The sequence below is a fragment of the Manacus candei genome, unplaced genomic scaffold, assembly GCF_025592945.1.
Source record: "Manacus candei isolate 608988 ecotype Guabito, Panama unplaced genomic scaffold, ASM2559294v1 h1tg000037l, whole genome shotgun sequence".
Taxonomy (NCBI): Eukaryota; Metazoa; Chordata; class Aves; order Passeriformes; family Pipridae; genus Manacus; species Manacus candei.
The window spans coordinates 2,534,784-2,561,176 of NW_026138085.1; the positions used below are offsets into that span (position 1 = coordinate 2,534,784).

The 26,393-nt window shown below is 52.7% G+C and overlaps 2 protein-coding genes across 2 annotated transcripts in view; both read left to right on the forward strand.

Moving 5' to 3' along the window:
• The first annotated feature begins 2,199 nt into the window (after nucleotides 1-2,199).
• Nucleotides 2,200-8,919, forward strand: HBEGF (heparin binding EGF like growth factor). The gene is made up of 6 exons (XM_051793748.1): nucleotides 2,200-2,311; nucleotides 2,512-2,688; nucleotides 4,887-5,064; nucleotides 6,928-7,083; nucleotides 7,195-7,287; nucleotides 8,429-8,919. The coding sequence occupies exons 1-5, from the start codon at nucleotides 2,269-2,271 to the stop codon at nucleotides 7,265-7,267; spliced, it is 627 nt and encodes a 208-aa protein (XP_051649708.1). The 5' UTR covers nucleotides 2,200-2,268; the 3' UTR covers nucleotides 7,268-7,287; nucleotides 8,429-8,919.
• Nucleotides 8,920-11,276: 2,357 nt separating this feature from the next.
• Nucleotides 11,277-26,393, forward strand: part of PFDN1 (prefoldin subunit 1) — a 33,283-nt gene continuing 18,166 nt past the window's right edge. Inside the window, exons 1-2 of the mRNA XM_051793757.1 lie at nucleotides 11,277-11,415; nucleotides 12,497-12,663. Of these exons, the coding sequence (XP_051649717.1) occupies nucleotides 11,383-11,415; nucleotides 12,497-12,663 (200 nt within the window). The 5' untranslated portion in view covers nucleotides 11,277-11,382. The remainder of the gene's footprint in view (nucleotides 11,416-12,496; nucleotides 12,664-26,393) is intronic.

Sequence of the window (26,393 nt, forward strand, 5' to 3'; positions counted from 1 at the left end):
GTGCTGTGCAGCTCTTCCTTAGGAAAGTGGATGTGGGGACATGGCTGGGGAAGGATGTGGCACCGCTGAGCAAATCCAGAGCAGGGGAGTAAGGGTGTGATGACAAGGGCCAGGAAGGTGTCAGGGCTGCAGCCTGACAGAGGGCACCTGTGTGGGCTGTGGCGGGGGAGCAGATGGATGTGGTCACAGCCACAGCACCCTGCCAGGGATGGGGAGATGGCAGGGCCACCATCACCGTGACAGCCCCCTCAGCCCTCTGCAAACAAACCACGGGGCTGTGTGCAGTGCAAACACAGTGGCAGGACCACAAACAGGACCACAAACACCCGCACTGGCACGGGTAGGCTGTGCTGGAGCCTGCTGGCGCTGGCAGGATCTGGCCCAGGAGCAGCTGGAGCAGGGCCAGGCACCACCACAGCAGTGTTACAATTTGGGAGAGTGCAGAGGGTGGGCATGTGAGTCCTTGGGCTCCTGGTACCTGCCTTACAGGAGCTGAGGCCAAGGATCAGGCCCTGAGGTGCCCACCAGACTGTTTGTTCTGTTATACCAGTGGGTGCCATGGTGTGTGGAGTGGTGCCCTTGGCCAGGGTGGGGGACACAGGGAGACCCCTGGCAGCAGGACACGTGGTTGAGGCACCCAAACCTTCCCAGGTGTTAGCCCCCCACCTCCTGTGGGTGCTGCCCCAGCGTGGCCCCCTGGCATAAGATTGGGCATGACTGGCAGCAGGTGCAGGCAGAAAGGCTGTGAGGGGCTGCAGGAGGTGGGCAGGGGTCATGGGAGGCTCTGGGAGGCAGAGGCAGGGGGCAGGGAGCAGAGGCAGGCAGCAGAAGGCAGGCAGGATTGGCAGCCTGCACACACCCCCCACCCTTGCCCGCTGCCAACCCTCTGTGCCAACAGCCTCCCTGGCTGCTGACGTGAGCCGGTGCCTCCCTCTCCGGAGGTGCCAGGTCAGCTGGCAAATGCTGCTGGCACACGCCACCCGTGCACGCCTGGCCTGGCCCTGGGATGTGACAGGGGACTGGCAAGGGCAAAAATCCCATCTCCATTCAGGGACCGGGCTCCAGGGCGCAGGGCTGCCCAGGGACACAGCCCCTCACCCAGGCCACCCCCTCACTCTGCTGCCAGAGGCTTTGGGCTGCTGATGGCCAGAGGAGGCGGAAGGAAAAACATCCCGCAAACAATTGCAAAAGTCAAGTCTGAGCAAGAAGAGGAGGGCGTGAGCGGGGGGGTGCCAGATCCGGCGGTATTCCTTGGAGACACCAACAACAATGGCAGGAATATTTTGCTCATGCCTTGCTGAGCCCAAACCAGCCATGGGCTGGGGGCTTGGGACCTCGAGGAACCAGCCAGGGGCCATGGCCGGCCTCAACGGGAGCCAGGGCAGGACCCTGCATTTGCCCAGTGCTGGTGTTTTTTGGGCTGTCACCTGGGCTGAGGGTTGGGCCAAACACAACACATGGTTGCAAGCCCAGTGAAGGGGACAGGGAAGTGCTGGCAGTGCCCATGCACAGAGGGCTGGGATGAGGATAAGGACAGTGGCTGGCTGAGGGGGGATTGTGAGATGAGGCTGTGATGCTATCAGTCACAGGAGCTCTTTAAGGGCACAAAGGTGGCCTTGGGGACAGAGAGGGTCTCTGCTACCACCTCTGGCTGCCACCACCTCCCATGTGCAGGATGGCGCACGGATGGCAGTCTGTTTCCCATCAGGGCCAGGAGGAGGTGCAGCCCTGCACCCTGAGGTCCTGCCTCTCACCTGATGCTCCTCCTGTGAGGTGCACTCGCTCCCCTGGCACCCCCGGCCCACCCCAGGCACCCGTCCCGTCAGCCGGCGCTTGGGACCAGGGGGTGCACCGGGACCCCCCTCCTCTGCCCCTGCCTGAGGCCACGCTTCCCAGTCACAGGAAAAGGCTGGAAAGGCTGTGTCCCTCGTCCATCGCCTGCCCTCTGCGCCCTGCAGGGACCCTGCGACTCCCAGGCTCCCACCGCCCACCAGCAGCAGGGCGGCGGTGGCTGGTCAGGTCCTGTCCTCCCCGGGAGCGAGAACACCCCACGGAGCCCTGGCCCTGTTCCCGTCCCCGGCCGGCGGAACCCCCCTTGGGGGCGGTGGGGAAGCCCTTCCCGGGGGCGGAGCGGCCGGGCAGCCCCTCCCCGCCCCGCCCCGCCGCCCGCCGCCTTCTACCCTGCGCGGGGCCGCGCTGCCGGAGAGCGGGCACCGGAGCGGGGCCGAGCGGAGCGGGACAGGGGCTGGACGCGTGTGCCCGCGGGTCATGGACGGGCGGGCGGTGCTGATCCACGCGCTGCTGGCGGCAGGTACGGACACGCGTGGGGACGGCAGCGGATCCCAGCGCCGGGCTCTCCTGGAGGGTCCCGGACACGTGTCGGGGAATGGTCCTGGGCAACGCGGTCCCGGGTGGAGGGTCCCCGGGTGTGAGCAGACGGGAAGATCGGTCCCGGTCGCGCGTGGGGAGGAGGTGTGAGTGAGCTGTCCCATCTGACCGCTGTCCCCGCAGTGTGCTCGGCGGCGGCGGGCGGGCTGCGCCGGGACGAGCTGCACAACGAGGTGCTGCACAAGGGCGGCGGCGGAGGGGGAGCGCCGGTCCCGGCCACGGCCCCGCTGCTCGGCGGCAGCCCGGAGAAGGAGGGCGGCGGAGCGGCCTCGGGGGACGACTTCAGCGAGCTGCCGAGAGGTAGGGACGGGATGAGGGGTCCCGGGGCGGGATGGGGTCTCGGGACGGGTGTGCCGCGATGGGGATGGGGTCCTGGCGCGGGCTGAGCGGGGGGGCTCGGAGGCGCCAGGCTGTGCTCGGCTCAGCTCAGCCCCGCGGGTGCCCCGGCGGCAGCCCCGGCTCTGCTTCGGAGGGCGCTGCGAGGAGGGAGTTCCCGGGTACCGAGCGCCCGCGGGAGCAGCCCCGAGTCGGGCCAGCGCATGGGGCACCAGCACAGAGCAGCGGCGCTTGTGCCAGAGGCTGTCGGGGTCCCAGGGGTGCTGGGTCCCAGCTCGGTGGTCGGTGGAGGCAGAGCCCCTCGGGGGGGCCGTGCCCGGGGACCCGCGCTGCCCTCCCGCCGTGACTCACCGCCGCCCACGCCGGCTGCTCCTCATTCCGCGGCAGGGCTCGTCAGCCGGCACGGGGGCGGTGGGGGCACTGCCACTCTGAGGGGCTCCCGGGCTGGCACCGGAGAGTGTCCCGGGGGCTCTCATGGGGGTGGGACGGGGCCCATCGCGGGCTGGGGGCGTTGACACGTACCTGTACCTGTGCCTCCTACACGCGGCTCGCCGAGGGCAGTACCTGGCACCAGGAGCGTGCTCTGCCCCGTACAGCTCACCCTCACGTTTTCCCGTGTTTTACTTTGCTTTTTGGCTGTGCCAGCAGACTGTGACAAACTGGGCTGAGCCGCTCACACCGAGGGGAAAAGCAGGTGTCCTCCCGCTGGGAGATGCTCCAGCCTGCTCCTCTGTGCATCCCCCGAGGAGGGGACTCTGTCCTAGGGCAAGCGATCTGGCGGGCCTGGGCTGACCGCCGGCTGACGGGCAGGCTGGGAGGAACGGAAGGGTTTGGTGACTGTCAGAGCACTGTCTCGATGCCTCGAGCTGAGCTACGGTCAGAGAGATCTGCCCTCTGTGTGAAGGCACCTTCCCCGGGGTGCCTGAGCAGGGGGAGAGAGGCAGCACCCCCTGCCTACCCTGGCCGGATGGCTTTTCCTACCGGCAGGACCTTCCCAACCTTCTCTGGCTGTCCAAGGGACAGAGCCCCGGGGAGGGGGAGTGGCAGTGGCGTGGCTGGGGGGGGTCAGCAGCGCTGTGTGTCTGCTGGCTGTGTCCGGGAGATAACCCGCAGGGCCAGGGACAGAACAGCCTCATCCGAGGGTTCTTCCAAGCCGCAGAGTTTCCTGGAGTATCGGTTTTCCCCAGGCACAGTGTGAAGGATGTCGAAATAACTTCGCTAGGTGTGCAACCGGTGTGTGCCAGCATGGGAGGCCCTGGTTCAGTCAGGAGCCAGGAAGTGGCTGAGAAGGAATTGTGCAGGTTACAACTTGTCAGGTTGGACTCTGCTGCCCTCTCCTTCCCTGGCAGCCCCGGGGCTCAGTGCACCTTTCCCGGAGATACCAAGCGGTGGTTTGGGAGGAGCTAAAGAATCCCCCTTGGACCAGCGAGTGCTCTCTAGCATCTCAGCACCTTGTGAGATCAGGCTGGGAGCTGATTTTTTTGGGCACCTGCATATCTTAAAAACCATTCCAGTACCGTTGCTAGTGTTAGGCTGTGTCTGAGCAAGGAGCTTGGTGCTCTAGTTCCCACCAACCCAGCAGGGAGCTGGCCTGGCACCAAATACCACTGGTCACTGCACCACAATTAAAACATACCGTCGTAATTCACGGGAACGCTTCCCTACCCACCTCTTTGGCTCTGCAAACCCAAAACTTAAGCCAGGCTTGCTCTTTTATTCCTGCCTTGGGGTGAGCAAGGCATCCTTGTGCCCACGGGAAGGAGACTCCATTACAGCAATGAATAGGGTCTTAGAAAAGCCTGCGCTCATCAGGGAAATAAAGGCCAGATAAAGGGGCAATTAGCAACGTTCTGTGTTCAGTGGAAACTGGTGCATATAATAGCAGCATTTGAGATGTATAAAGCTCTGTTCCCCCTGCTCAACTCCTTTCTTTCCTTGAGAATTGTTCTTATGAATCAGAAAGGCCATGATATTTGTGAGGAGCTGAAAAAAATGCCTTTTCCCCCTTCTCTCCCGGGCTCGGGGGCAGCTCCCGGCACAAAGGGCAGTGGGAGCCAGGGCTGAGCAATTGCAGCAGTCCCGGGATGTGGCTCTGCCTTCCCTCCGGCTGGCACATGGAGCTGCTCTGACTACCCTTCTCTCCTTCCCAAATTGTTTTCCAGTTGCCTTCCTGTCAAAGCCTCAAGGTCTGGTTACTCCCAAGAAGAAAGGGAACGGCAATAAAAGAAGAAAAGGCAAAGGCCTGGGGAAGAAGAGAGACCCGTGCCTGCGGAAGTACAAGGATTTCTGTATTCACGGCGAGTGCAAGTACATCCGAGAGCTGGGAGCTCCCTCCTGCATGTGAGTTGCTGGCGTGTGCCTGTGCCGGGGGAGCCTTAGTCACGGTTCCTTCAATTCTCTGGGCCGGGCAGAGGAAAAACGAACAGGATATTTTTAGTGCATGTTCTCTGTCTCTGTGCGGGGACAGCTATGACTTGGCCTCTTCCTTGTGCTTCTTGGGCAGTGTCCATGCCCCACCAAAGCCTGTCGTGGCCCTGGATCCATCCAGCGTTCCCTGCCGGCACGGCGAGCTCCGGCTGAGCTGCTGTGCAGAGACCTGTGGTGCTGAGGGCTGCAGGATGGTGTGCAGGGCTGGAGTCTGGCAGCTGAGGGCTTCTGCAGGTCTGGTTTGGGAGACCTCGTCCTGACCCTGTCACCCTGCATCCCCCACTCAGAAAGCTTAGGGCTCCTGTGGCTGTTGGGGTGCACCGGTGCAGGTGGGATGAGCTGCTGTAGCACCAGTGTGGAGGACTGGAAGTAGCACCTTTGGGGACAGCCTGTCAAAGCCATGCCCAAGCTGTCCCTTGGCCTGATGAAGGACAGGGCTGTGTACCCCCACTTGCCCATGTCCCTGGACTACAGGTAGAGAGAAGGGACTAGATGAGGCAAGCAGAGGAGAAAGCATTTTCCTGCTGCTGGGACACCTTGATACAGGACTTGCTACCACGGGAAATACCCAGGGGTGCACATTTGATCCCCGCTTACGTGGGCAGGAGTTGAGCTGGCAGATATGTAAGAGGCTTTGTTCTTCACTATCAATCCTCTGAGCCACCCAGCCCTGAGCCCAGGGAAGATAATAGCTCCCTGGCTTATGGTGCCCACAGGATCTCATGCCCTGCAATCCGCAGGGATCAAGCTCTGCATAGCTCCTCTAGTCCCCTAGTTTCTCTCTGTGGAAGCTGCCATGAAGTTGAGTCCTTGCATGGGGGACTTGGGACTGCCAGTGAAGGGAGATCTCTGCCGACTCAGATTGTGTTGGTGACCCAGCAGAATGTGGGGTGCAGAACCCCTGCCTGGGACTGGGACAGCCAAGATTCCTGGGACTGAAGAAGACCTGGGGCACGGGCAAGCAGGAGGGATTTGGGGGTTGGCTGGGCTCTGCAGCCTGGTGGCCCAACCCTGGGTGACATCTCCCAGAGCCATCATGGTTTTTAGGAACAGTGGCCAACTGTTCCTAAAGAGGCCTCATGTTGACTGGTGTCACTAAGTTGTGGCTGCTCTTGGTGGCTGGCTGCCTGTGTCACAGGGTCTCTTGGAGTGTTCCTTCCTTGGGCTGGTCCCTGGGGATTGGGGTGGAGTGAGGATGCTGCTGGGCTGGGTCCTGCACCTCTGACTTGTGTGCAGCCCTGCTGCTGTGCCTGGGAGGTAACACTGGTATGTGCCATTATGAGCTTGGGAGGAGGGCTGGGCTAAACCCGGCTTGGACATCAGCCCGAGGGTCAGTGGTGCTGGATATAGAGGGATATATATATCTGGTCACATCAGTGGGCTGTGGCTTGGGAAGGGCTGGAAGCCTCACAGCCCTGTGGGGAGCGTTATTTCTGTTCCATGAGTAACCTCCCGAGTCTGCAGGGACGGGGCACCTCTCGGCTGTCAGGGTGTGCAGGGACATCCTGCTCTGTGGGAAGCACTGGACCAGCTACCACGCTGCTCCCTTCCTACTTCCAGAGGTGGTCTGGGCAGCCTGGGAGGGCCTGGCAGGAGACAGACCCTGGTGCCTTCTGCTGGTGGAGAGTTTAACCTTTCTAGGAGTCTTCACTTGGCGCAGGAGAAACTTAATTTATGAGTACCAGGGAGAGATACCGCCTTCCAAGGGGTGTGGGGGACACAATGACCTCCTGTGCTTGCTCACCACCAACCTTTATGACTTTCTTTCTCGCCCAGATGCCAGCCAGGGTATCACGGAGAGCGCTGCCACGGCCTCTTGCTGCCGGTGGAGCACCCGCCCAGCGCGTACGACCACACCACGGCTCTGGCCGTGGTTGCTGTTGTCCTGTCCTCCCTGTGTCTCGTCATCATCGCAGCCCTGCTGATGCTCAGGTGAGTGGGATGGGGCTGAACTCTCGGAATCTGTGTCCCTGGGAAGATCACGCGCAAGAGGAGGGTGGCAGGGACCTCTTGCCCTGAGCATCCCTTTGCTTGGCCTCGCAGGTGTCACAAGAGGGGTGGCTACGATGTAGAAAACGAAGAGAAAATCAAGCTGGGCATCACTGTGAATCACTGAGGATGCCGGGTGCTGGCGAGGTGAGCCCCTGGCTGGGCAGGGGGCAGCAGTGGGGCTGGTGGACATCTGGGGGCTCTGCTGTTCATGCTGGCTGGGACTGCTATATGGATCCCGTGCCAGAGCCAGGCAGGAGTGTTGAAGGCAGCCTAAGCCTGGAGAAGAGCCTGCCTGGATTTGGGCGGAGAACTTGGGCTGCCCTGTGGGGCTCCAACCCTCTTATCTCACCTTCCTGCCCAAGTCCCTGTTCTCTGACTACTTAATTCCTCCCACCTCCTCCTTTCTAGCCCCCAGTCCCTGCTCTGCCCCAGTGCTCCATGCTTTGGGGATGTTTGGCAGTGGGGAAGCTGCTTCTGTTTTGGTTTTTTTTTTCCCACTTGTTCTGCTCCCTCTCTGACCCTCTGAGTCACTTCCCCTCCTTAGATATTGCTTCTATTTATACATATGTGTAAAAAACCCCTTTCCTTTTCACTCCCACTCTGCTTATTACTTGCAGCAGAGCAAGTAATGCTCTTGCAGCTGGGCACAGGGGGATCTTGCTGCCAGCCCATGCCATATTCCTCTGGCTGGCTGGGTGGTGGGTGAGGTGTGTGCTCTACTCCAGGGGTGGCTGCAGGGCTGGGTGCTGAAAAGCTGTCAAACTTCCTCTGGTCTGATCCAAACCCTGACGTTAGATGTGGCCATACATATCACAGCTCCTTCTCTTCTTGAAAAAAAAAAAAAAAGAAAAGTCATTGTTCTTTGTAAAGATGAAGTAATGCCTTCGGAGAATTTCTGTCATGTTTGTCACAGTGCTGGGAGTGGGATTTTGAGCTGTTCATTGGAGCTGAATTTTCGAGAAGGAGACTCAGAACAGGGCTTTCCTCACTGTCCCATTTGCCCTGGGGGTTACTGGGGTGGATGTGTCCAGGGGGGAAAGTGCCGTGGTCCCTGGAAGGGAAGCACGGTGGACACAGGGTGGGATGTTTACCCACCTCTCCCGGGTGTGCTGGCTCCCATCCTCCCGGGTGCAGCCCCGACAGGCAGCGAGTGGCAGCTGGGGCTTGGGTGGGTGCGAGTGCTCTCCTGCCGGGCTGGGTGGGACCCAGCACCTTTACCCCACCGTGCTCTGTGGGCAGAGCAGCCCAGAACCGTGTTGTGAGCTCTCCCGCCTCTCTCTTGCAGGGGTCGGCACTAATAACGCACTTCTACCTCCTGGAAGAGGCGAGACCAGCGGGGCTGCGGCACGTCGGGGCACCAGGACGGCTGGAGCACCAGGACGGCACCCGCGGCGGGGCCGCTCGGGCAGCGGCGGCACTGCAGGAGCTTCGTGGCCACCTCCGGGGACGGGGCGGGCTCGGGGGTGGGAGGGACCGGCTGCCCGGCGGCTCTCCGTCCACTGCAGTGCCCAGGAACAAACTGTGAAAGGGAGGAGACACCGGGCTCGGGGCTTCCTTCGCCGCAGGAGGGAGGGAGGGGGGGGAGGGTAACAGCTATTTAACAAGATATTTTTCATTTTAAATTATATATTTATTTTAGATAAACTGTACATAGTATTTATATTTATTGTGGGTCTGGCCCTGCGTCCTTCGTGTAGGTTCAAGATGACAGGGGTCAGACCTCCCTTATTTTTTAAGTGCAATGTAATATTCTAATAAATAACACTTTGTAACAAATGCTTGGGTTGTTAATTTAATGATGGAGGTGGAAAGGATTCAGGATTCTGAAGGCCTTGCTGATGAGGTGCTGCCAACAGCAGCAGAGAGTGTGTGGTGTGGGCTGATGGATCAGCTTGTGCCATCCCTGGGGAGCAGTGTGGTCTGAGGAGCTGGGGGCAGGATCCATCCTCTGCAGCCAGGACAGCCCCATGTGGATTTTTTTTTTGAGATTTGCTTCATCTTTACCAGCTGATGCCCGGGGAGGTGTGTGATGTTTGTGTGTCTGCTCACCAAGCAAAGCTGCCTCCAGTGTGAGTGAAGCCACTCTGGCTGCTGATCCATTCAAATGGGATTGGTTCCTGGTTTTAAGCCAGCACAAATTGCCCAGAGAAGCTGTGGCTGCCCCATCCCTGGAAGTGTTCAAGGCCAAGCTGGATGGGACTTGGAGCAACCTGGTCTAGTGAAAGGTGGACTGGATGATCTTAAAAGTCCCTTCCAATCAAATAATTCTATCATTTGGCAAAGAAGAAGCCAGAAGTGGACTCACATCTTCCTTGTAGGGAACCCCAGCTGTCCTTGGGGCCACTGCAGGCTCCTGGGGCTGGAGTCATTCCATCCACAAAGCATCACTTCAGATGACGGCTCAGGAGCGACTCATGACTTTGCAGTAAGAGTAACCTCAAACCACTTCTTTCCTCTTCCTTGGGGGAAGCTGAGATTAGAGAGGTGCTGGCTGCTTTGAGGCAGCCCCTGCAGGTGTGGAACTCCAGTCAGCAAAGGGGAGAGCTGAGCTGCTGGGAAGGGGGAACACAGCAGTACTTGAGCTTTCCAGTGCTTGTTGTGATGAAGCTGAAGGACACAGCTGTGACCAAGGGGGAGTGACCATGGTGTTATGGTCTGGAGAGTTAAAGCCTCAGCAGCTGCAGTGACCCAGTCCCAGAGCCAGGGAAATGAGTTACTGACTGTGCAAACGTGACTCTGTGCTGTGGCGATGCCAGTTTGACCAGAGACTCCAAACTTGTCCTTTTCAAAGTCTCTTAAGCAAATAATGCCCCTGGCTGCTGTGCAGGAGGCCCTTCTGCAACCAGGGTTGTGTCCCTGCCTCACTGTACTGCTGCTGCTTCTCACCTTCCCAGAACTGCTGTAGCCCTGCAGCTTTTCTGCCTTTCCCAGTGGGCAGCTCCACTTGCCTGGGGCTCTACAGCATCCTGGTGGGAATAGCTCTGCTGGAAGGTGTCTCAGCAGATGGTTGGAACTTGTGCCCAGAGCCCAGCTGCTCTCTGCCCTCCTCCTGCCCCTGTGCAGGCTGGGCTGCCCACAGGTGGAGATTTAACAGGCCAAGAAGTGGCAAACATGCTTTGGAGATGTGGGGAAGCTGTCTGGATCAGTGGGCTGGCTCCCTGTGCCCCACTGGGCTGGGAAAGGCTAGCAGTCCTAGAGATGCTCCTTTTCATTCCACTTGCTGTCCAGCATCTTTGTTGGAGACACAGACAGTGGGATCAAGGGCACCCTCAGCAAGTTTGCTGATGAAACTGAGCTGTGTAGTGCGGCCACATGCTGGAGGGAAGGGATGGATCCAGAGGGATTTGGACAGGCTGCAGAGGTGGGACCATGTGAACCTCGTGAAGTTCAACAAAACGTAAATGTAATGTCCTACACCTGGGTCGTGGCAATCCCAGGCACACCAACAGGCTGGGAGGAGAAGGGATGGAGAGTAGCTCTGTGGAGAAGGACTTGGGGGTGATGGTTGATGAAAAGCTCAACATGAACCAGCAGTGAGCACTCACAGCCCAGAAAGCCAACGGGATCCTGGGCTGCATCCCGAGGAGTGTGGCCAGCAGGTCAAAGGAGGGGATCCTCCCCCAGTACTATGTACAGTTCTGGTGTGCCCAACGTAAGAAGGACATGGAACTGTCGGAGCATGTCCAGAGGAGGCCACTTTGGGTGTTGATAAGGGGATTAGGGCACCTCCCCTATGAAGACAGGCTGAGAAAACTGGGGCTGTTTGGCCTGGAGAAGGAAAGGCTGAGTGGAGACCTCACAGCACCTTCCAGGATCTGAAGGGGTCTACGGGGAGGTCGGTGAAGGGACTCTTCGTCAGCAACTGCAGTGACAGGACAAGAAGTAATGGGTACAAACTGAAAAAGGGGAGATTTAGGTTAGATACACAGAATAAATTGTTTATTGTGAGGGTGGGGAGGCCCTGGCACAGGTTGCCCAGAGAAGCTGTGGCTGCCCCTGGATCCCTGGAAGTGTCCAAGGCCAGGTTGGACGGGGCTCGGAGCAACCTGGTCCAGTGGAAGGTATCCCTGTCCACGATGGGGGGATGGGGCTAGATGGCCTTTAAGGACCATTCCAACTCCTCCGCATTCCGTGATTCCAAGGCAGGGACGGTTCTGCCTCCCCGGGGAAGCCCCGGCCGGTCCCTCAGGAGCCGCCGGGACCGCCCCCTCGGCCGCGCATGCGCCGTGCGGGGACAAGATGGCGGCGCCCGTGGACCTGGAGCTGAAGAAGGTACGAGATCCCCACCCGTGTGTTTGTCCCTCCCGTGCCCCCCACCGTGTGTCCTCCCGCCTGTGTGTGCTCCTGCCCGTGTCCCCCCGTCCGCGTGTGCGTTCCCCATGTCCCCCTGCCCGCGTATCCCCGCCCGCGTGTGCTCCGTGTGTGTGCGCGTCCCTCGTGTCCCCCCACCGCCTGTGTTCCCCCCTCCCCCGGTTCCTCCCACCCCGTGTATGTCCCCTCATCCCGTGTGTGTCCCCACCGTGTGTCCACTCCCCCCGTGTCACCCCCACTCGTGTGTGTGTCCCCCGTGTTCCCCATGTCCCCCCCCGACCCATGTGTCGTTCCCCATCCGTGTTTTCCCCCCCACCCGTGTCCGCCTGCCCTCTGTGTCCCCCTGGCCACGCGTGTGTCCCACCCGTGTGTATGTGTCCCACCATGTCCCCCTACCCGTATGTCCCCACCCGTGTCCTCCTCCCTGTGTTTGTGTCCCCACCCGTGTCCCTTCACCGTGTGGTCCCCCACCCGTATGTGTGTCTCGTGTATCCCCTCACCCACGTGTGTCTCGTGTATCCCCTCACCCACGTGTGTATCATGTGTCCCCTCACTCGTATGTGTCTCACTGTGTCCCCCCCATATGTCTCCCATGTCATCCCCTTTGTGTGTTCCCTCACTCGTTTGTGTCCCACCCATGTGTGTCCCACTGTGTCCCCCCACCCATGTGTGTATCATGTGTCCCCTCACTTGTGTGTCTCACTGTGTCCCCCCACCCATGTGTGTGTCTTCTGTGTTCCCCCACCCATGTGTGTCTCCCACATCGTCCCCCTTGTGTGTTCCCTCATCCCTGTGTGTCCCACTGTGTCTCCCCACCCACGTGTGTGTCAGGTGTCCTCCTCCTTGTGTGTCCCCTCACCCATGTGTGTGTCCCACTGTGTCTCCCCACCTATTTGTGTCTCCTGTGTCCTCAGTCCCCCTACCCCTGTGTCCTCCCCAACGTGTCCCCTCGGCTGATCCCCTCCTTCCCCACATCCCTGGTCTGGTTGTGCCCCTGCTGCCCGCCTGGACACCCCTCACTCCACCTCCCTCCCCTGGCCAGGCCTTCACGGAGCTGCAGGCCAAGGTGATGGACACGCAGCAGAAGGTGAAACTGGCCGACCTGCAGATCGAGCAGCTCAGCAAGACCAAGAAGCACGCCCACCTCACCGACACCGAGGTGATGATGCTGGTGGACGAGACCCGCATGTACGAGGGCGTGGGAAGGATGTGAGTACCCGCTGAGAGGGGGTGACCCCGGCTCTGTGTGTGGGCAGAGGGGATCCCAAATTCAGGAAGGACATTGGAGCAAGTCTAGAGAAGGGCAATGGGGCTGGGGAAGGTGCTGGAGCACCAGGAGGGGCTGAGGGAGCTGGAGGGGCTCAGCCTGGAGAAAAGGAGGCTCAGGGGGGACCTCCTCACTCTCTACAAGAGAGTGGAGCCAGGTGGGGGTCGGGCTCTGCTCCCAGGGAACAAGGGACAGGACAAGAGGACATAGTCTTAAGCTACACCAGAGGTGGTTTAGGTTGGACATCAGGAAGAATTTCTTCACAGAAAGGGTGATTAGGCATTGGAATGGGCTGCCCAGGGCAGTGGGGGAGTCACCATCCCTGGAGGTGTTTGAGGATGCGTTTGTGAGAAGGCTCTCACAGATCTGTCCAGAGTCAGTAATTTCCTCTGTGCACCCCCTGTGCACGGTTCATGTTCTACAGAAATGCCCTTTGCAGCGTCGTACCAAGGAATGGATCTAATGTCGTTGCTTGGATATTTTCAAACTTTTGGAAGTGAGCATAAGGCTTGTGTGGCTACTCCCAGTGCGCTAAAGATGTGCCTCATGTGTTGAGTGGCTGTCAAAAGAAACACCTTAAACGAGACTGGAGGTGCGTTGATTCATTTTCCCAACACACTTTGGTGGGACTTCAGCAGCCTCTGATACAAGACCGTACAAAGTGGTTTCAAATCTGAACCACGTGCTTGCTTGGCAAGTATCACACTAGATTTCTGTGTTTCTGATTTGAGAAACAGGATTTTTCCACTGCTGTGATTTTTCTCTCCTGTCTCTCGTGTGTTGGGTAACAGTGATGACTGCTCATCTCGGGACGTGGTTTGCGAAACGGTGGATCTGCTCTGACTGCTGCCAGAAGGGGTGATTGTATTGAACTCTCCCCCACCCTGTTTACCCCACCTTCTCCATGTCAAAGGGGATGATCACAGGGCCAAGCAGTGAGCCAGGTCAGGCTGCAAGTCCCTGATCCATTGGCCCATGCAATCTCCTGACCGAGTTGTAGGGAGGTGGCAGGACTGGGAAGCCAGGAATGGTGTGTACTTTGCCTTTTGCTGAGGCTTTTCAGGTGAAGTTGTACCCAGGCTAATGGAGCTGTTCAGAGTGACAGTCCCCTTCCTGGTTCCCACTAAATAAACTTTTCCAAGTAGGTGCATTAAGTGCTGGGTTTGGTGGGGATGCTGGTGCCTGGCACCTTAAAATGAGACACATTCTGGTCCCTTGCAAGAGGCAACTGATTGACCTGGGCAGGCTGTAGATGTAATAAACACTCGTGTTTGGAGTAGTCATGAGATGTCTCAAGAGGGTTTTTTTCTGTTTGGTTTGTCAAAGAGCAGACAGGTGAAGAGCAGAAGATAATTTAGGAGTCAACACGTTTTTCTAAGGCTTTTTTAAAATCCAAAAGTACAGAATACTTCTATGTGGAGAAGTCCCTCTAGGTACCTTAGAAGTGTGAGTGTATTAGTGTTTTGTTGCAAAGTAATCCTGCTTGTGAATCAGATGTGGGGAGCAGGGGGTGTTTGGGTGGTGGCTAAAGAACATTTTTCTGCTTTCTGCTTCTGCCTCCTCCTTAGGGGTAAGAGACACCTTCTATGTGTCCTAAGCCATTTACAGCTCCTGTGAAGGAGCTGCAGGAGCCACAGTCTTCTGGGAGTCCTGTTTTCTTTTCCATGACCAGCCAGGTGCCCTGGCAGCTCTGGCTCGTCAGGGATGGCAGAGGCGCCAGCAGGGAAAATATTTGCATTATGATAGTATTTAAAAACTGAACTCTTCATGGGCTTTGCTGTACTAGTGGCTGTGCAAATATAGATTGAGAGACTGCTCTTCTTCTGAACACTACTCAGTCACTCTGTTTTAACTTTTTTTTTTTTTTTTGTCCTGCCTAAGCTTGACAGGATATTTCTGTGAGCTCTGCCTGGCCTGGATGTGGGGCTGAAGCTGCCTTGCCAATTGGTGTGATCTGTGCCACCTCCTAGTGCAGAGAACATGAGGCACTTCCTGGAGCCCATTCCAACCCCTAGTAGAGGATTTATTGCTGAAATCTGGGCTTTTAGCAAAGCAGGCTAAAGCAGCCCTTGAGCAGGAATTAAAATCCAAGGGCAGTCTGGCATCTTTTGTTCCAAAGGAGGTGGTCACTATGGTTCTTCTGGACTTTGAAGCCGTGTTCTGTGAAGTGGAATAGCAGATGTTTTAATTTGTTGGCTTCATTGGCTTGCATGGATGTGGAGTTTGGCCACCAAAGGGATGTTTGTGATGTCTTAATTTCATTTGCGTAGTCCAGCACGCAAATGTTGAAGCTCTAAAGAGTTCCAGTTACCCAGGAAGGGTGGAGGTTTGCGTCAGCATTGACTCTGATTGTCAGAGCTCTTCTGCTTGAATAGCTCAGTTCTTTGAAATAAGTTTTCTGCTTCTATTCCTGTGCTCCAGTGTTGGTTTTTTTTTAATTTCCTTTTTTTATTTCTCCAACCCATTTAAGTTGCTACTTAGAATGTGGCTTCTGGTAGGGTCTCTCTGTTTTTTTTGTCCAGCTTTGGTGTTTTGGGCTCTGTCCTACAGTTCTGCAGGACAAGATACTCGAGGTTTTCGTGGAATTTGAAGGCTCAGAGAGCAGTGGTGATGTGCTGCAGGCTGGGAGGAACTCTGTCCAGTTGGGCACTTCCTTCCGCGTTACTTGGAAAACAGTTGTGTGGTTTTTGTTCTCTGAACCCCAATCTTGAGCCTCCTCCCTTCCCAAAAGGCTTTCCCTGCACTGCTGGTGAATGTGAAAGTCCATTTTTTTGTTCCTCAACTCGGTCTTCCTTTTTTTTTTTTTTTTTTTGGCAAATATTGCAGTTTGTGTGACAAACCAAAGCCTTCCCGGCCTCCACATGTGGGACTCAATTTACTCTTGCCGAAGCTATTTCTGGTTTGACACAAGAAATGTCAGTGCCACATAGTATGAGCTGATGAATTGCTGTGTACTGTACATATCCCTGAGGCTGGGATATCATCTGAGGGCTGGCATCTGGCCAAATACATTGCACTTCTGTTACTTCATACTCTTTTGAAAGGCCTGTTACGTAGCCTGAGACAGCTACCACTGTGCAGGACTTCTGCTTAGGCTATTTGGGAGCTGATATCATCGTGTTGCTTTGAGAACTATGTTGAAAGTTTAAGCTTCAGAATTCTGTCTGAATATTTCAGACCTTTCCCTTTACATTCTTCTACCCCATAACCTGGACAAGATCCTTATTTACAGCAGAAAAATGTCTGGCACTTGTGCAGGGCACAGTGAGGAGAGCACTGCAGTTTGTCATGCCATGCCAAAATAGACACTCAGTTTTGGTTTGATATTGCTTTATCATCAGTTTACTTGGGCTGCAAATGGGAGAATGCTTGCAAAGAGAAAATATAAGAAAGAAATCAAACAAATGCTGTAGCACAGCTTTATGTTCAAGGTTTTCTGCAAGTATAGTGTGTTATCCCAGCTGTTATCCCTATAAAATGACTCTGTGCCGTTACACTATTTTACAGGACAGCTGTAATAATATGATTTTGACTTTTTTTTTTTAAAGAGCAGTTCAGATTTTCGGAGGCTGAACCCTACGCAAGTGAAACCTGAGAGAGGATTAAATGTCCTTGATCATTCCTGGGACTTAAATGCATTGTTGCTTTTACTGTGATTCCTGGTTTTGTTTGAAAATGAGACATCATCAGTCACTGTAAGCTCTTTCCTGGACCCCTAAAGACAGCAGTCCCTGCTGCACATCCCTTGATGCAGCTGCATTTTCACTGTTTGGATGTGTGTGAGGTGTGTGTTTGATTCTACCAGTGCAGATCCCTGCAGAATGTGCTCAGCTGTGATTCCCATGTCAAAAGACTCCTAAAGAGCTGAAGGACATGCAAGGCTTAATCTTCATGGTTCAGTTACTAACTATAGGCTGGTCTGTGAAATCCGAGTGGCTTCTCCATGGCCCCTCTCCGTGGGGAAGGCTCAGTGTGGCCCTGGGGCCCGGCTGCTGAGGAGCTGACAGGTGCTGCAGGCACAGCCAGCACGGCTTCAGGAGGGGAAAGTCCTGCTCCTCAAACCTGATGTCCTTCTAGCACAGGGTAACCCAGCCTAGCTGATCTAGGAAAGCCAGTAGATGTGATCTTTTTGGGTTTCAGTAAAGCCTTTGATACTGTCTCTCATGGGATCCTTCTGGACAAACTGTCCAGCCCACAGCTGGATAAACACATCATGTGGTGGGTGAGCAACTGGCTCGTGGGTTGGGCACAAAGGGTGACAGTGACATCAGGCTGGTGACCTGTCACTGGTGGGTTCCACAGGGCTCCATCGTAGGCCCCGTGCTCTTCAACATCTTCAGAAATGACTTGGAGGTGGGACTGGAGGGGATACTGAGTAAGTTTGCCCACACTAAACTGGGAGGAGCTGCCGACTCCCTCAAGGGCAGAGAGGCCCTGCAGAGAGACCTTGATAAATCAGAGAGATGGGCAATCACCAACCATATGAAGTTCAACAAGGGGAAGTGCTGGATTATGCCCCTGGGATGGGACAACCTTGGATGTATGGACAGATTGGGAATGAGAGGCTGGAAAGCAGTGCTGGGAAAGGGCCCTGGGGGTCCTGGTCAATGGCCAGTTGGACATGAGTCAGCAGTGCCCTGGCAGCCCGGAGGGCCAACCCTGTCCTGGGGGCATCAGGCCCAGCATTGCCAGGTGAGAGAGGGGATTATCCTGCTCTGCTCTCTGTGGCCTCACCTTGGGTTCTGGGGGAAGTTTGGGGCACTACAATATCAAAAAGACATTAAGCTATTGGAGGGTATCCAAAGGAGGGACATGAGGATGCTAAAAGGTTTGGAGGTGAAGCCTTATGAGGAGCAGCTGAAGGCACTTGGTTTGTTCAGTCTGGAGAAGAGGAGACCGAGGTCAGACCTCGTTGTGGTCTTCAACATCCTCATGAGGGGCAGTGGAGGGGCAGATACTGATCTCTTCACTCTTGTGACCTGTGACAGGACTTGGGGGAACGGATGGAGCTGTGTCAGGGGAGGTCTGGGTTGGATCTCAGGAAAAGGTTTTTCACCTGGAGGGTGTTTGGGCACTGAACAAACTCCCCAGGGCAGTGGGCACAGCACCAAGCCTGACAGAGTTCAAGAAGCGTTTGAATTCAGTGCTGACATGAATTCCAGGGACCAGCATGTTGCTATCAGCCTCTGGTCAGTAAGTGGTTTATAGACTTGAAGCTCTTCCACACAGCTATTGAAAAAGGGAAGATTTATTTTCCACAGTAAGTCTGGTGTGTGTAGCAGTTACTTAGGCACTGAGCTGTGAAGAAAACAAAATTTGCATCCAGCTGCTTGACCACTGTTTCTGCTGTATGTTGGATGAGGCCAGGGGTGCTGAGAGCTGAGAAATCAAAGGTTAAATGGGCATAAGCCAAAAGGTTTTCCATCACCCAGTTGTTTTTTGTTTCAGGTTTTTCTTCCTTTTGAGCTACTCACTTCTGCAGCCTGATCTTCACAGTGTCAGGTGTGAGTGGGTCTGTAAAAGTTTGCACGATCTTTTTAGAGAGCTCTCATGGAAACCAAAAATGAGACTGATGCACACAGGGGTGATGCAGTAGTTGTCTGTACAGCTGCCTGTGATTTGGTCAGTGAAGTGAAGGGCAGCAGCTGGTTTGTCATCCCCTGTGAGAGGAGCATAGCTGGTCTGTGGGCTCCGTGCTTTCTGCTGACAGCACTGGGATGCTGGGAGTCTGGACTCATGAATTTGGTTCCAGCTCAGAAAGGGAGCTTGTTCTTGTGGGCAGAGGCTCCTTTTCCAACTTGACATCTGATTTCTCAAACACATTCCCTCCACTGCCCTTCCCCCGCATAGTTCTTGGTCTTATTCCTGCTGCCCTGGGCTGTTGGTTTGTAATCTCCTGGATATCTTGGTCCAGTTACAGCTCTCCTGCCCTGCTGCTCTACATAATTCCTCCATGCAATACCAAAACGTCAGAGGAGAAAAGATTTCCATGTGCAAGATGTCTATCTACCCTGTTCTAGGAAACAGCTGCATTTCTTTAAAAAATCAGCTTTAGACAAGAGAACTTGGACCGCCTGATAAGTCTGTGTTTGTCAAATGCATAAGCAACAGAAACAAGGGTCTTAAAATAAAAATAATAGCTAGTAGCTAGTTGAAAATAAAAATAGGTCTTTTACTTATCCCTTCTTGAAATAAGCCTGCTGGTTGTAGTCCCCCACCTACTGTGTGGGTGTTCTGATAGAAGATTAGCCATACAGCTTTTCCTCGATCCTTGTCTCCCTTGCCTGGGGACATTTAACTCTTTAGGAACATTTTTCTCTTGGGACTGGGACTATGACATTCAAACAAGTTTGTTCCATTATTTTCTTTATCCCTAACTTTTCCCCCACCTGACAACAGACAACACAGAGAAAGGAGATACCTGAGTAAACTTAGAGGGGATGAAATCTAAGTGGAGAAAGGAAGGGTAAGGAGGGAGATGGGCTGCTCCTGCAAACTGCCCTTGTTGCTAGAAGAGGCAGTTTGATCTGCTGTGATCCAGAGGCAATGTGCTGCCATGGAGATGCCAGGGCCTTCACAAAGCCTTGCACTTGTTGTGGGGAGTGAGGGCTGTAAAAAGGCACCTTGGTTTTGTCCCTGCCTCCAGAAAGAAGGAAGCTGGGCTGCCTTGCAAATACAACCCATCTGTTGGTTCAGGGGCTCAGAGTTCTGTTTGAATACATGCTAGACAAGTATTAAATGTTTTTTGAGGAGCTTAAACTGCTCCTGCTTTTGTGACTTGCTGTGGCAAATGACTGTGCAAAACCATTATGGAACATGACTGACTGATTTCTGAAGTTCTCCAAGCACTTAAAATGCTACTCTGGTATTCTAAAACAGCAAGAAGCTTCCATTTATTTTAAAATTTAGTGAATTTAAAGTGCTGTATTTTGAGTCTCTTTCCCCATTTCCTGAAGGAAATACTGGAATAAAGGGTGAGAGTCCCTGGGGAAATGCTGAATGCTAGAGCTATTTCTCTGGTTTAGCTCAGAGGATGTGGCTTTCCTGCAGCAGAAGAGAGTGGCCATATCACTGGACCAAAGAAATACTGGGAGGGTCCCCATTCACTCCCTGTCTTGCTTTGAGGATGCCCTTCCAGGTGTGGAGTCAATGGATATCCAGCCAGCAGGGAGGGTGTGACAAGGTACTCAGGGCCCACAGCTCTTGGATCTCTGAGCTGGTGTGTGTATGTCAGAATAACATACAAAATTTATGTGGAACAGCCTTAAAACAAAAGAGAAGTTTAGTTCTGAGCATCCTGACCTTGCTGCCTGTTCAAAGCCTGAAAGAAAGAGGAGTTCATTCATGACCTCTGCATTAAAACACTGAATGAAACACAAGGAAACCCATCCTGTGGGATGAGAACTGTATTTAACACCAAGTTTAATACAGAGATGCAAAAACCAAAGTGCTGCATCAAATCTTGAACCAAATGCAAGACGACTTCTGTCTCGAATTCTTACTTTGTTTTCTCCAAAACTATTTGCTGAATTAACAGAATGTTTCAGCCAGTTTGGGAGAAAAATAAATAACTCAGGCTTTCTGAGAAGAAATGATTTTCCAAAATAACAGCCAGCCTTTTTTTGGTCCCCAGATGCTGATTCTAAGAAGTTTGTTCTTGCTGATTAGGACACAGCAGTGTGATTGTTTTGGTGCTGGCTAATTTAGCTCCAGAATCCAGAAATATCTGTCTATTAGTGTTATGCTTGAATTCTTTTGGCTGGGTTATCTTTGCCTCCACTGCTGTGATGTTTGCTGTAGTGCTTTGATGCTTTGTTGTAGCAGGATTTGGGATGTGCAGAAGCCAAGGCTGTGCTGTTTATCCACAAGCTGGGTCTTCCTCCTCACTTTGCATTTCAAAGGTTTCCTGCCGGGCAAGGCAGAAAGCTTTTTTTTTTTTTAATTCTTTTATTGCAACCATGGATGGATTTGCTTTTCAAAAGAGGTGTATCCAGATTTTACTAGTTTTCCTGTACAGGTTCTTGGGGAAGGGCTGCTGCCAAGAAGGGCGTAAGTTTGCCTGTCAAAGTGTAGCAGTATCTCCATGTCACTTCATTTGCTACTGCAAAGTTCACCTTTCTGACCACAAAAGATTTACCAATAGGAAAAAAAAAATTAAAATAGAAATTTCTTTAGGATTGGTTGACCAGGGTAATCACACCAACATTTGCTTGTTTATGTTTTCCTTGGTGCATGTTCATGAAGTGTTGGAGTTTTTATTTTTTTTTAAACATTCTTCCATAGGAATTTGTGGGGAATTCTTAAAAATAGACCAGACTTTAGAAATGGATCTTGACTCCCTATTATTGGAAAAATTGTTTCTGTTTTCTGCTGCTTGCAACTTTCAAATATGGCACAACCCAGACTGCAAGAAGTCTATTTGAGGTGCATGTGCTGGTTGGAGTGTTGTTGTCCTCTGAGTTCCCCTGGCTTAAACAAGCTACAGCTCATCATTTCTACGTACTAATGAATGATATTAAAGCAAAATTAGAAGATAAAAACACCAAACCAGGACTACAGTAAAGAGAAACTACTCACAGGGATTTCAATTCCATGAACTCGTGTCGTACTTGCTGTTTTCCCACTGGTTTGGAACTCAGATGTTATGAATTCCTGTATGATAGAAGGGAGGCATTTGTTGCCTTTTTTTTTTTTTTTTGAATTCCATTTATGTCGATTGAGCCTTCTAAAAGAATTTATGATGTTTGTTAAAAGCAGACCACAGTACTATGTTATTATTTTGGGCTGTTCTATATTTAATAAACACTTAGAGGTATATTCCTGCTTGCTTTTTTTAAAGAACCAAGCATGAACAATGGTATAAATCTACCATCTAGTTAAGTGTCTGGCAATGCAGAAACTGCTGTTTGCAAGCTGTGTTGCTATCTTGGCTTGGGGTAATGTAATATGCTGTAGCTATTGACAGATCCCCCCCAAAAAAAAGTGACAGCTCAATGTAAACACGGCGCGAAGCACAACCCAAACCCCTCGGCAGGGCCGGACGCGCCGGGACGCTCGGAGCAGAGGTTTGGGGAGGCAAACAGGGTGGCACTCTTTGTCCAATTCCTTTAGCTCCTTAAAGCAAATAGGTTTATGGCTTACAGACGTTCATCTGAGTAAAAGTTACCCTTGTTGGGGCCTACATAAGCCGGGGGTTGGCCGGCGTCCAGCGCGGCTCATCCCCGTCGTCTCCGCGTGCTCCGGTGTGGCCGGCTGGGCTCGCGCGGGTCCCGCCGCCCAAACGGCTCCCGGTGCTCGGCCACCTCTCCGAGGGCAGCGGGAAAGGACACGTGAGCTGCGAACTGCTGCCCCTCGGAACGTGCTCGTGTATAATCCTCCCCATGTAAGCCGCGGGGATTTGTTTTGCTGCGGGGTATGTGGGAATAGTTGGGGTCGGATATATCGAGGGCGACCCAGTGAGAGACGACTGACCACTAAAATAGGTGCAAACACAGGGAAAGCTTCAACTCATCTGTCCCAGCTCCATCTGTTCTGAACCAGCTCTAGTTAAGGCATATGATCTGTTGATGGGAAAGTCAAAATCAGCCTGAAAAAATGTGAAACCCTTAGACATGAAGGGTGGCAGCACAAGCTATAATTAGTGATGATTTTTCTTTCTTTCTTTCTTTCTTTTTTTTTTTTTTTTTTTTTAATATTGCTTCCTTGTCATGTTTGGAACTGGGTAATTCATCTGGGATGACTAAAACTGGAATTTGCTGGGGTAAAAGCAGGGCCTGTTATGAGCTGCTTAGAGAATCATTTACAGAAGCATCATTAGACCCTGGGAGAGTGGAAGGGGACTACTGGGTTCTGGCAATTGTGCATGACTGGCTTTGGTTCAGTCAAGCTAGATTGCTTGGGATCAGCTCCTTGGAAGCCTTTCTTCCATTGGCTTTGAACAGTACTTAAAATGCAGTAATCCCCTACTGAGTCTGCTCAAGGCTTGAGCAGCAGTGCAAGTTCAGAATTAAAAAGCATCTCTAAATAGATAAGGACATGACTGAGCTTAGCCCAACTTTTCTCACGGAACAGTCTGGTGGAAGCGCTTGGTTTCAAGGAGCAGCATTTTCCATGTAAATAACTACTGTGTTATACCACAACACGTTAGGTTGTTTAGAAACACAATAAACATGTTAAAATAATGTTATGGCTTTGGAGAAAGTTGTTTGTTTTCAGTATCTTAGTGCTTAGGTTTTTGTAGAGAGTTTCCCAGACCCAAGGAGAACTGTAAAGTGACTTTGCAGTGACTCTTTATGTGAGCTGGGAGCCAGGTGAATGGACTTTTAGGTCTGTTGTTCATCAATATTCTGGCAAAATAGCACTGGACATTGCTGCCTGTAAAGTTGTCTCTCTCTGGAGTTAGGCAGAGGGCTGTGTATCCATCTTGGCATGGGGAAAGCTTAGGCTTCCCCTGGTACCATGTGCTGGTTCTTGCAGGGATCTGTGTGGAGCCAAGTGGGAAGGGTTGTTTGCAGATTGGCTGGAGAGAGCCCCGTGGTCTGTTGTGGGGCTCCTTCCCTCCTGGTTTTAATGCTTGAACACAAACTGCCTCTTGCACTGGCAAAGCAGGCAGGAGAGACACTGGAACCATGTTCCCTAAACCAGCAGGGGAGAGGCTGAAAGCTCCAGGCATAAAGGCTGAAGTTTGTTGCAGTTGCAAGTAAGAAAGTAGGGATTCTTCATGGAAAACGTGAACTATGAGCATCACTGGGACTCCACCTTTAATAACTTTAATGACTTGTATGTCATAATGAAGAGTGGCGTGTGCTGAACAAACATCTCCATAACCTCATTCATTAAGAGGCAAAACTTCGAGTATCTAATATTATGTCTCAAAGTCAAATAAACAGTACATTTTGGTGCAAACGTTATGGCTGAGTTATGGAATTACTTACACTGGGGTAACATCACTTTGTGGGTGTGAATGTGTGACACAAAGGAGCAGACAGATGATGGAGTGGGGCAGCACTGCTGACCTGATGAGAGCCCGAAGGCCATTTGGGCCAGAGCATCGGGGAGTGCAGTATAAACACTGATCAAACTAAAATTATGAAAGAAAATTACAGTTGGGAAGGGGTAAGAGGTCCCTTCAGAAGGAAACAAGAGCCTCAGAGAGCGTATATAAACCACTTTCTCTGCCTTGGGGAAACAAAATTCCTGATGTGGAGCTCGCAGAGGGAGGAAAATAGAAACAAGAGGGAATATTTAGAGCGAGGTTTCTCTTTCAGTTCCCTCGTGCTCTATTTTTGTTCCTCGTGTTGCACTTGAGAACCAGAAGTCACTGGGAGACTGGAGCACGTAGGTACAGCCAACTGGCAACCTCTTGGCTCTGCTCCATGGAGCTGTTCTTGTTGGCAGCCCAGGTTTGGCTGAACACTGCTGTCCTCGAGGACCCCACTCCTCTGCAGTTTCCTTTTCTAATTTTCTTTGTTTTATTTTTACCATTATCTGGGAACATTGGAAAAATTATCAGTTCTCTGGAATGGGGCAAATCCTGCTCTGTTTTTACTGGCCATTCCCTTTGAAATGGGTGGCCAGCTGAATCCTAGAATATGCTGAGTTGGTAGGTATCCCTTAGGATCACTGAGTCCAATTCCTGGCCCTGCACAGGACACCCCAAGGATCATGCTGTGTGCCTGAGAGCATTGTCTGAACACTTCCTGAACTCAGACAGGTTTTGGTGCTGTGGTGGGGTGAACTTGTCCATTCTGACCCAGATATTTCTGATGTTAATTTAACAACAGTATAAAAGTTCCTGTGTGAAGAGATGAGCGTTTCTAAGCTTTGTAATTACTGAACATGGTGCTGAACATGTTTTTGAATCACTATTTTATAGTGTAGGTGTCATGTTTGACAGGTTAGTGTGTGCTGTGACATTTCACTGAGAGAAGGCAAATACGAGTGAACTCACTTATCTGGGAGAAGATTTGGTTTTGATTCTGTGGACTGGAAGTACTTAAACTCCATCCCAGTTCAACATAAGAACTCAGGGAGCCTCCCATGGACTCCAGCAGAGCTGTGGAGTCCTCAGAACTTCCCATGGTTCTTCCATGAGCTTGAAAATCTGTAAATAAAATAACTTCATTTAACTGAAACCAGGCAGCAGAATGACACTGACCTATTTTTCTAGGTTGGTGAGGAGAAAAAAAAATCGTCAAGTTGGTGTATTACTTAGGGTAATTGGAAAAATGGAATTTAGATTAAATTTAAACTCTGGTTTATTACAAGTGCCCTGCAGCACTTCTTACTTAATGAGCAGAACAAGCTTCTGCTTTTTCCAGGTGCTACCATAAACCACATTATTTCCTTAGGTGAAAACTTAGGCCAAGGTGTTGGCCTATCATGTGTTCATCCCAAACTAGATGCTAAAAAACTGATGAGTTTTTTGAGTCGTTCTTATGTTGGAAAGTGAAGCCAGATTGAAATAGTTAACTGTGGATTTTGGATTTATAGCTTCAGCTTTCAAAGAACTGGCCTTTGGCAGCTTCCAGGGCAGCATCTGTGTGCTTTGGGCTGAGGGCCCTGTGGTCTCGTGGCAGGGAATTCAAAGGAGTGGCTTGAAGACAGTACTGGTGAAGACCTGCAGGATGCTGCTGGCCAAGGCAGGGACATCTGCTCTGCTTCTGAGCAAGAGTGTGAATGGACACAGGTTCCAGCCCTCTGTTTTATAGCAGCCAGAACGGGGGTGGTTGTGCTTGTGCCCGGCTACCCGCACAGGTCCCGTCAGTGCTAACTTCAGCCATCCCATTTTAATTTGCTGTCACACGTCTGCCAGAGCATTGCAGGAGGCTGGGAGGGAGGATATTTTCCCCAGTGACTGCTGTTGACATTTGCAGAATAGAAGTGAAGTCAGCCGGTTGTTTGTCGGAGGTTTTGGTGCCCGTGGCTGTTCCCAGCCGGTCGGGATCGCCCAGCGCCGGGACCTTCCCAGCTGCAGCACGGGGAAAATTGCTCAAGCTGTGTTGGTGGTGAATGTTGTTTCTTAGACCAGGGACGTCAGGGAAACCAAAATGATCAATCTTGCTGTACAATTTGGGGAAGCAAATGAGAAGGGATTCCATTCTTCTTTGCTGCCCCCACAAAAAAGGAAATAATTCAGGAAATGTTCACATACACAGGCAGGCTCGGGGAAGCGGTGACGTGGGAAGGGACTGATGGCTTTGTGTACAGAGGGCATCTTGCAGCTTTGGTTTTCACCAATGGCAGCTGCTGCAGAAATAAGGCAAAACTTGAGTATTTACCAGGCAAAGTTTGAGTGTTCACTGCAAAATCTACAGGGCTGTGTGTGTGAAGGCTGATGATTTTTATTCTGGTGTTGTAGGCTCGAGGTAAGAGCATCAGAATGATGTGGTTGCTGATGGTCCTGAAAAAAAGCTCTTGTCTGGCTCTGCATCTAATAGCAATGTAAATAACTCCTCTTTCCTGGAAGGGTGGTTTTGGACTTGATTTTCACAAGACTGGGCAAAACCTGCATTTTACTTCAGCGGCCTGGTGTGTGCTAGGACCCCAAACCATTACCACTGTGTGTACCTAGTGGGAAAAGGGAGATTGAGAGAGTCTAAGTGAGCTGTGTTGGTAAGAACAGAAGCAGATAGAGAATTAAGATGATAAAGCCAGCAATAAACATGAGCTG

Bases quoted from the DNA above. Each gene is read 5' to 3' on its own strand.
- HBEGF (XM_051793748.1), top strand. From the start codon at position 2,269: ATGGACGGGCGGGCGGTGCTGATCCACGCGCTGCTGGCGGCAG. The intron at 2,312-2,511 runs GTACGGACACGC...CTGTCCCCGCAG, and splicing joins CCACGCGCTGCTGGCGGCAG to TGTGCTCGGCGGCGGCGGGC. The intron at 2,689-4,886 runs GTAGGGACGGGA...ATTGTTTTCCAG, and splicing joins CTTCAGCGAGCTGCCGAGAG to TTGCCTTCCTGTCAAAGCCT.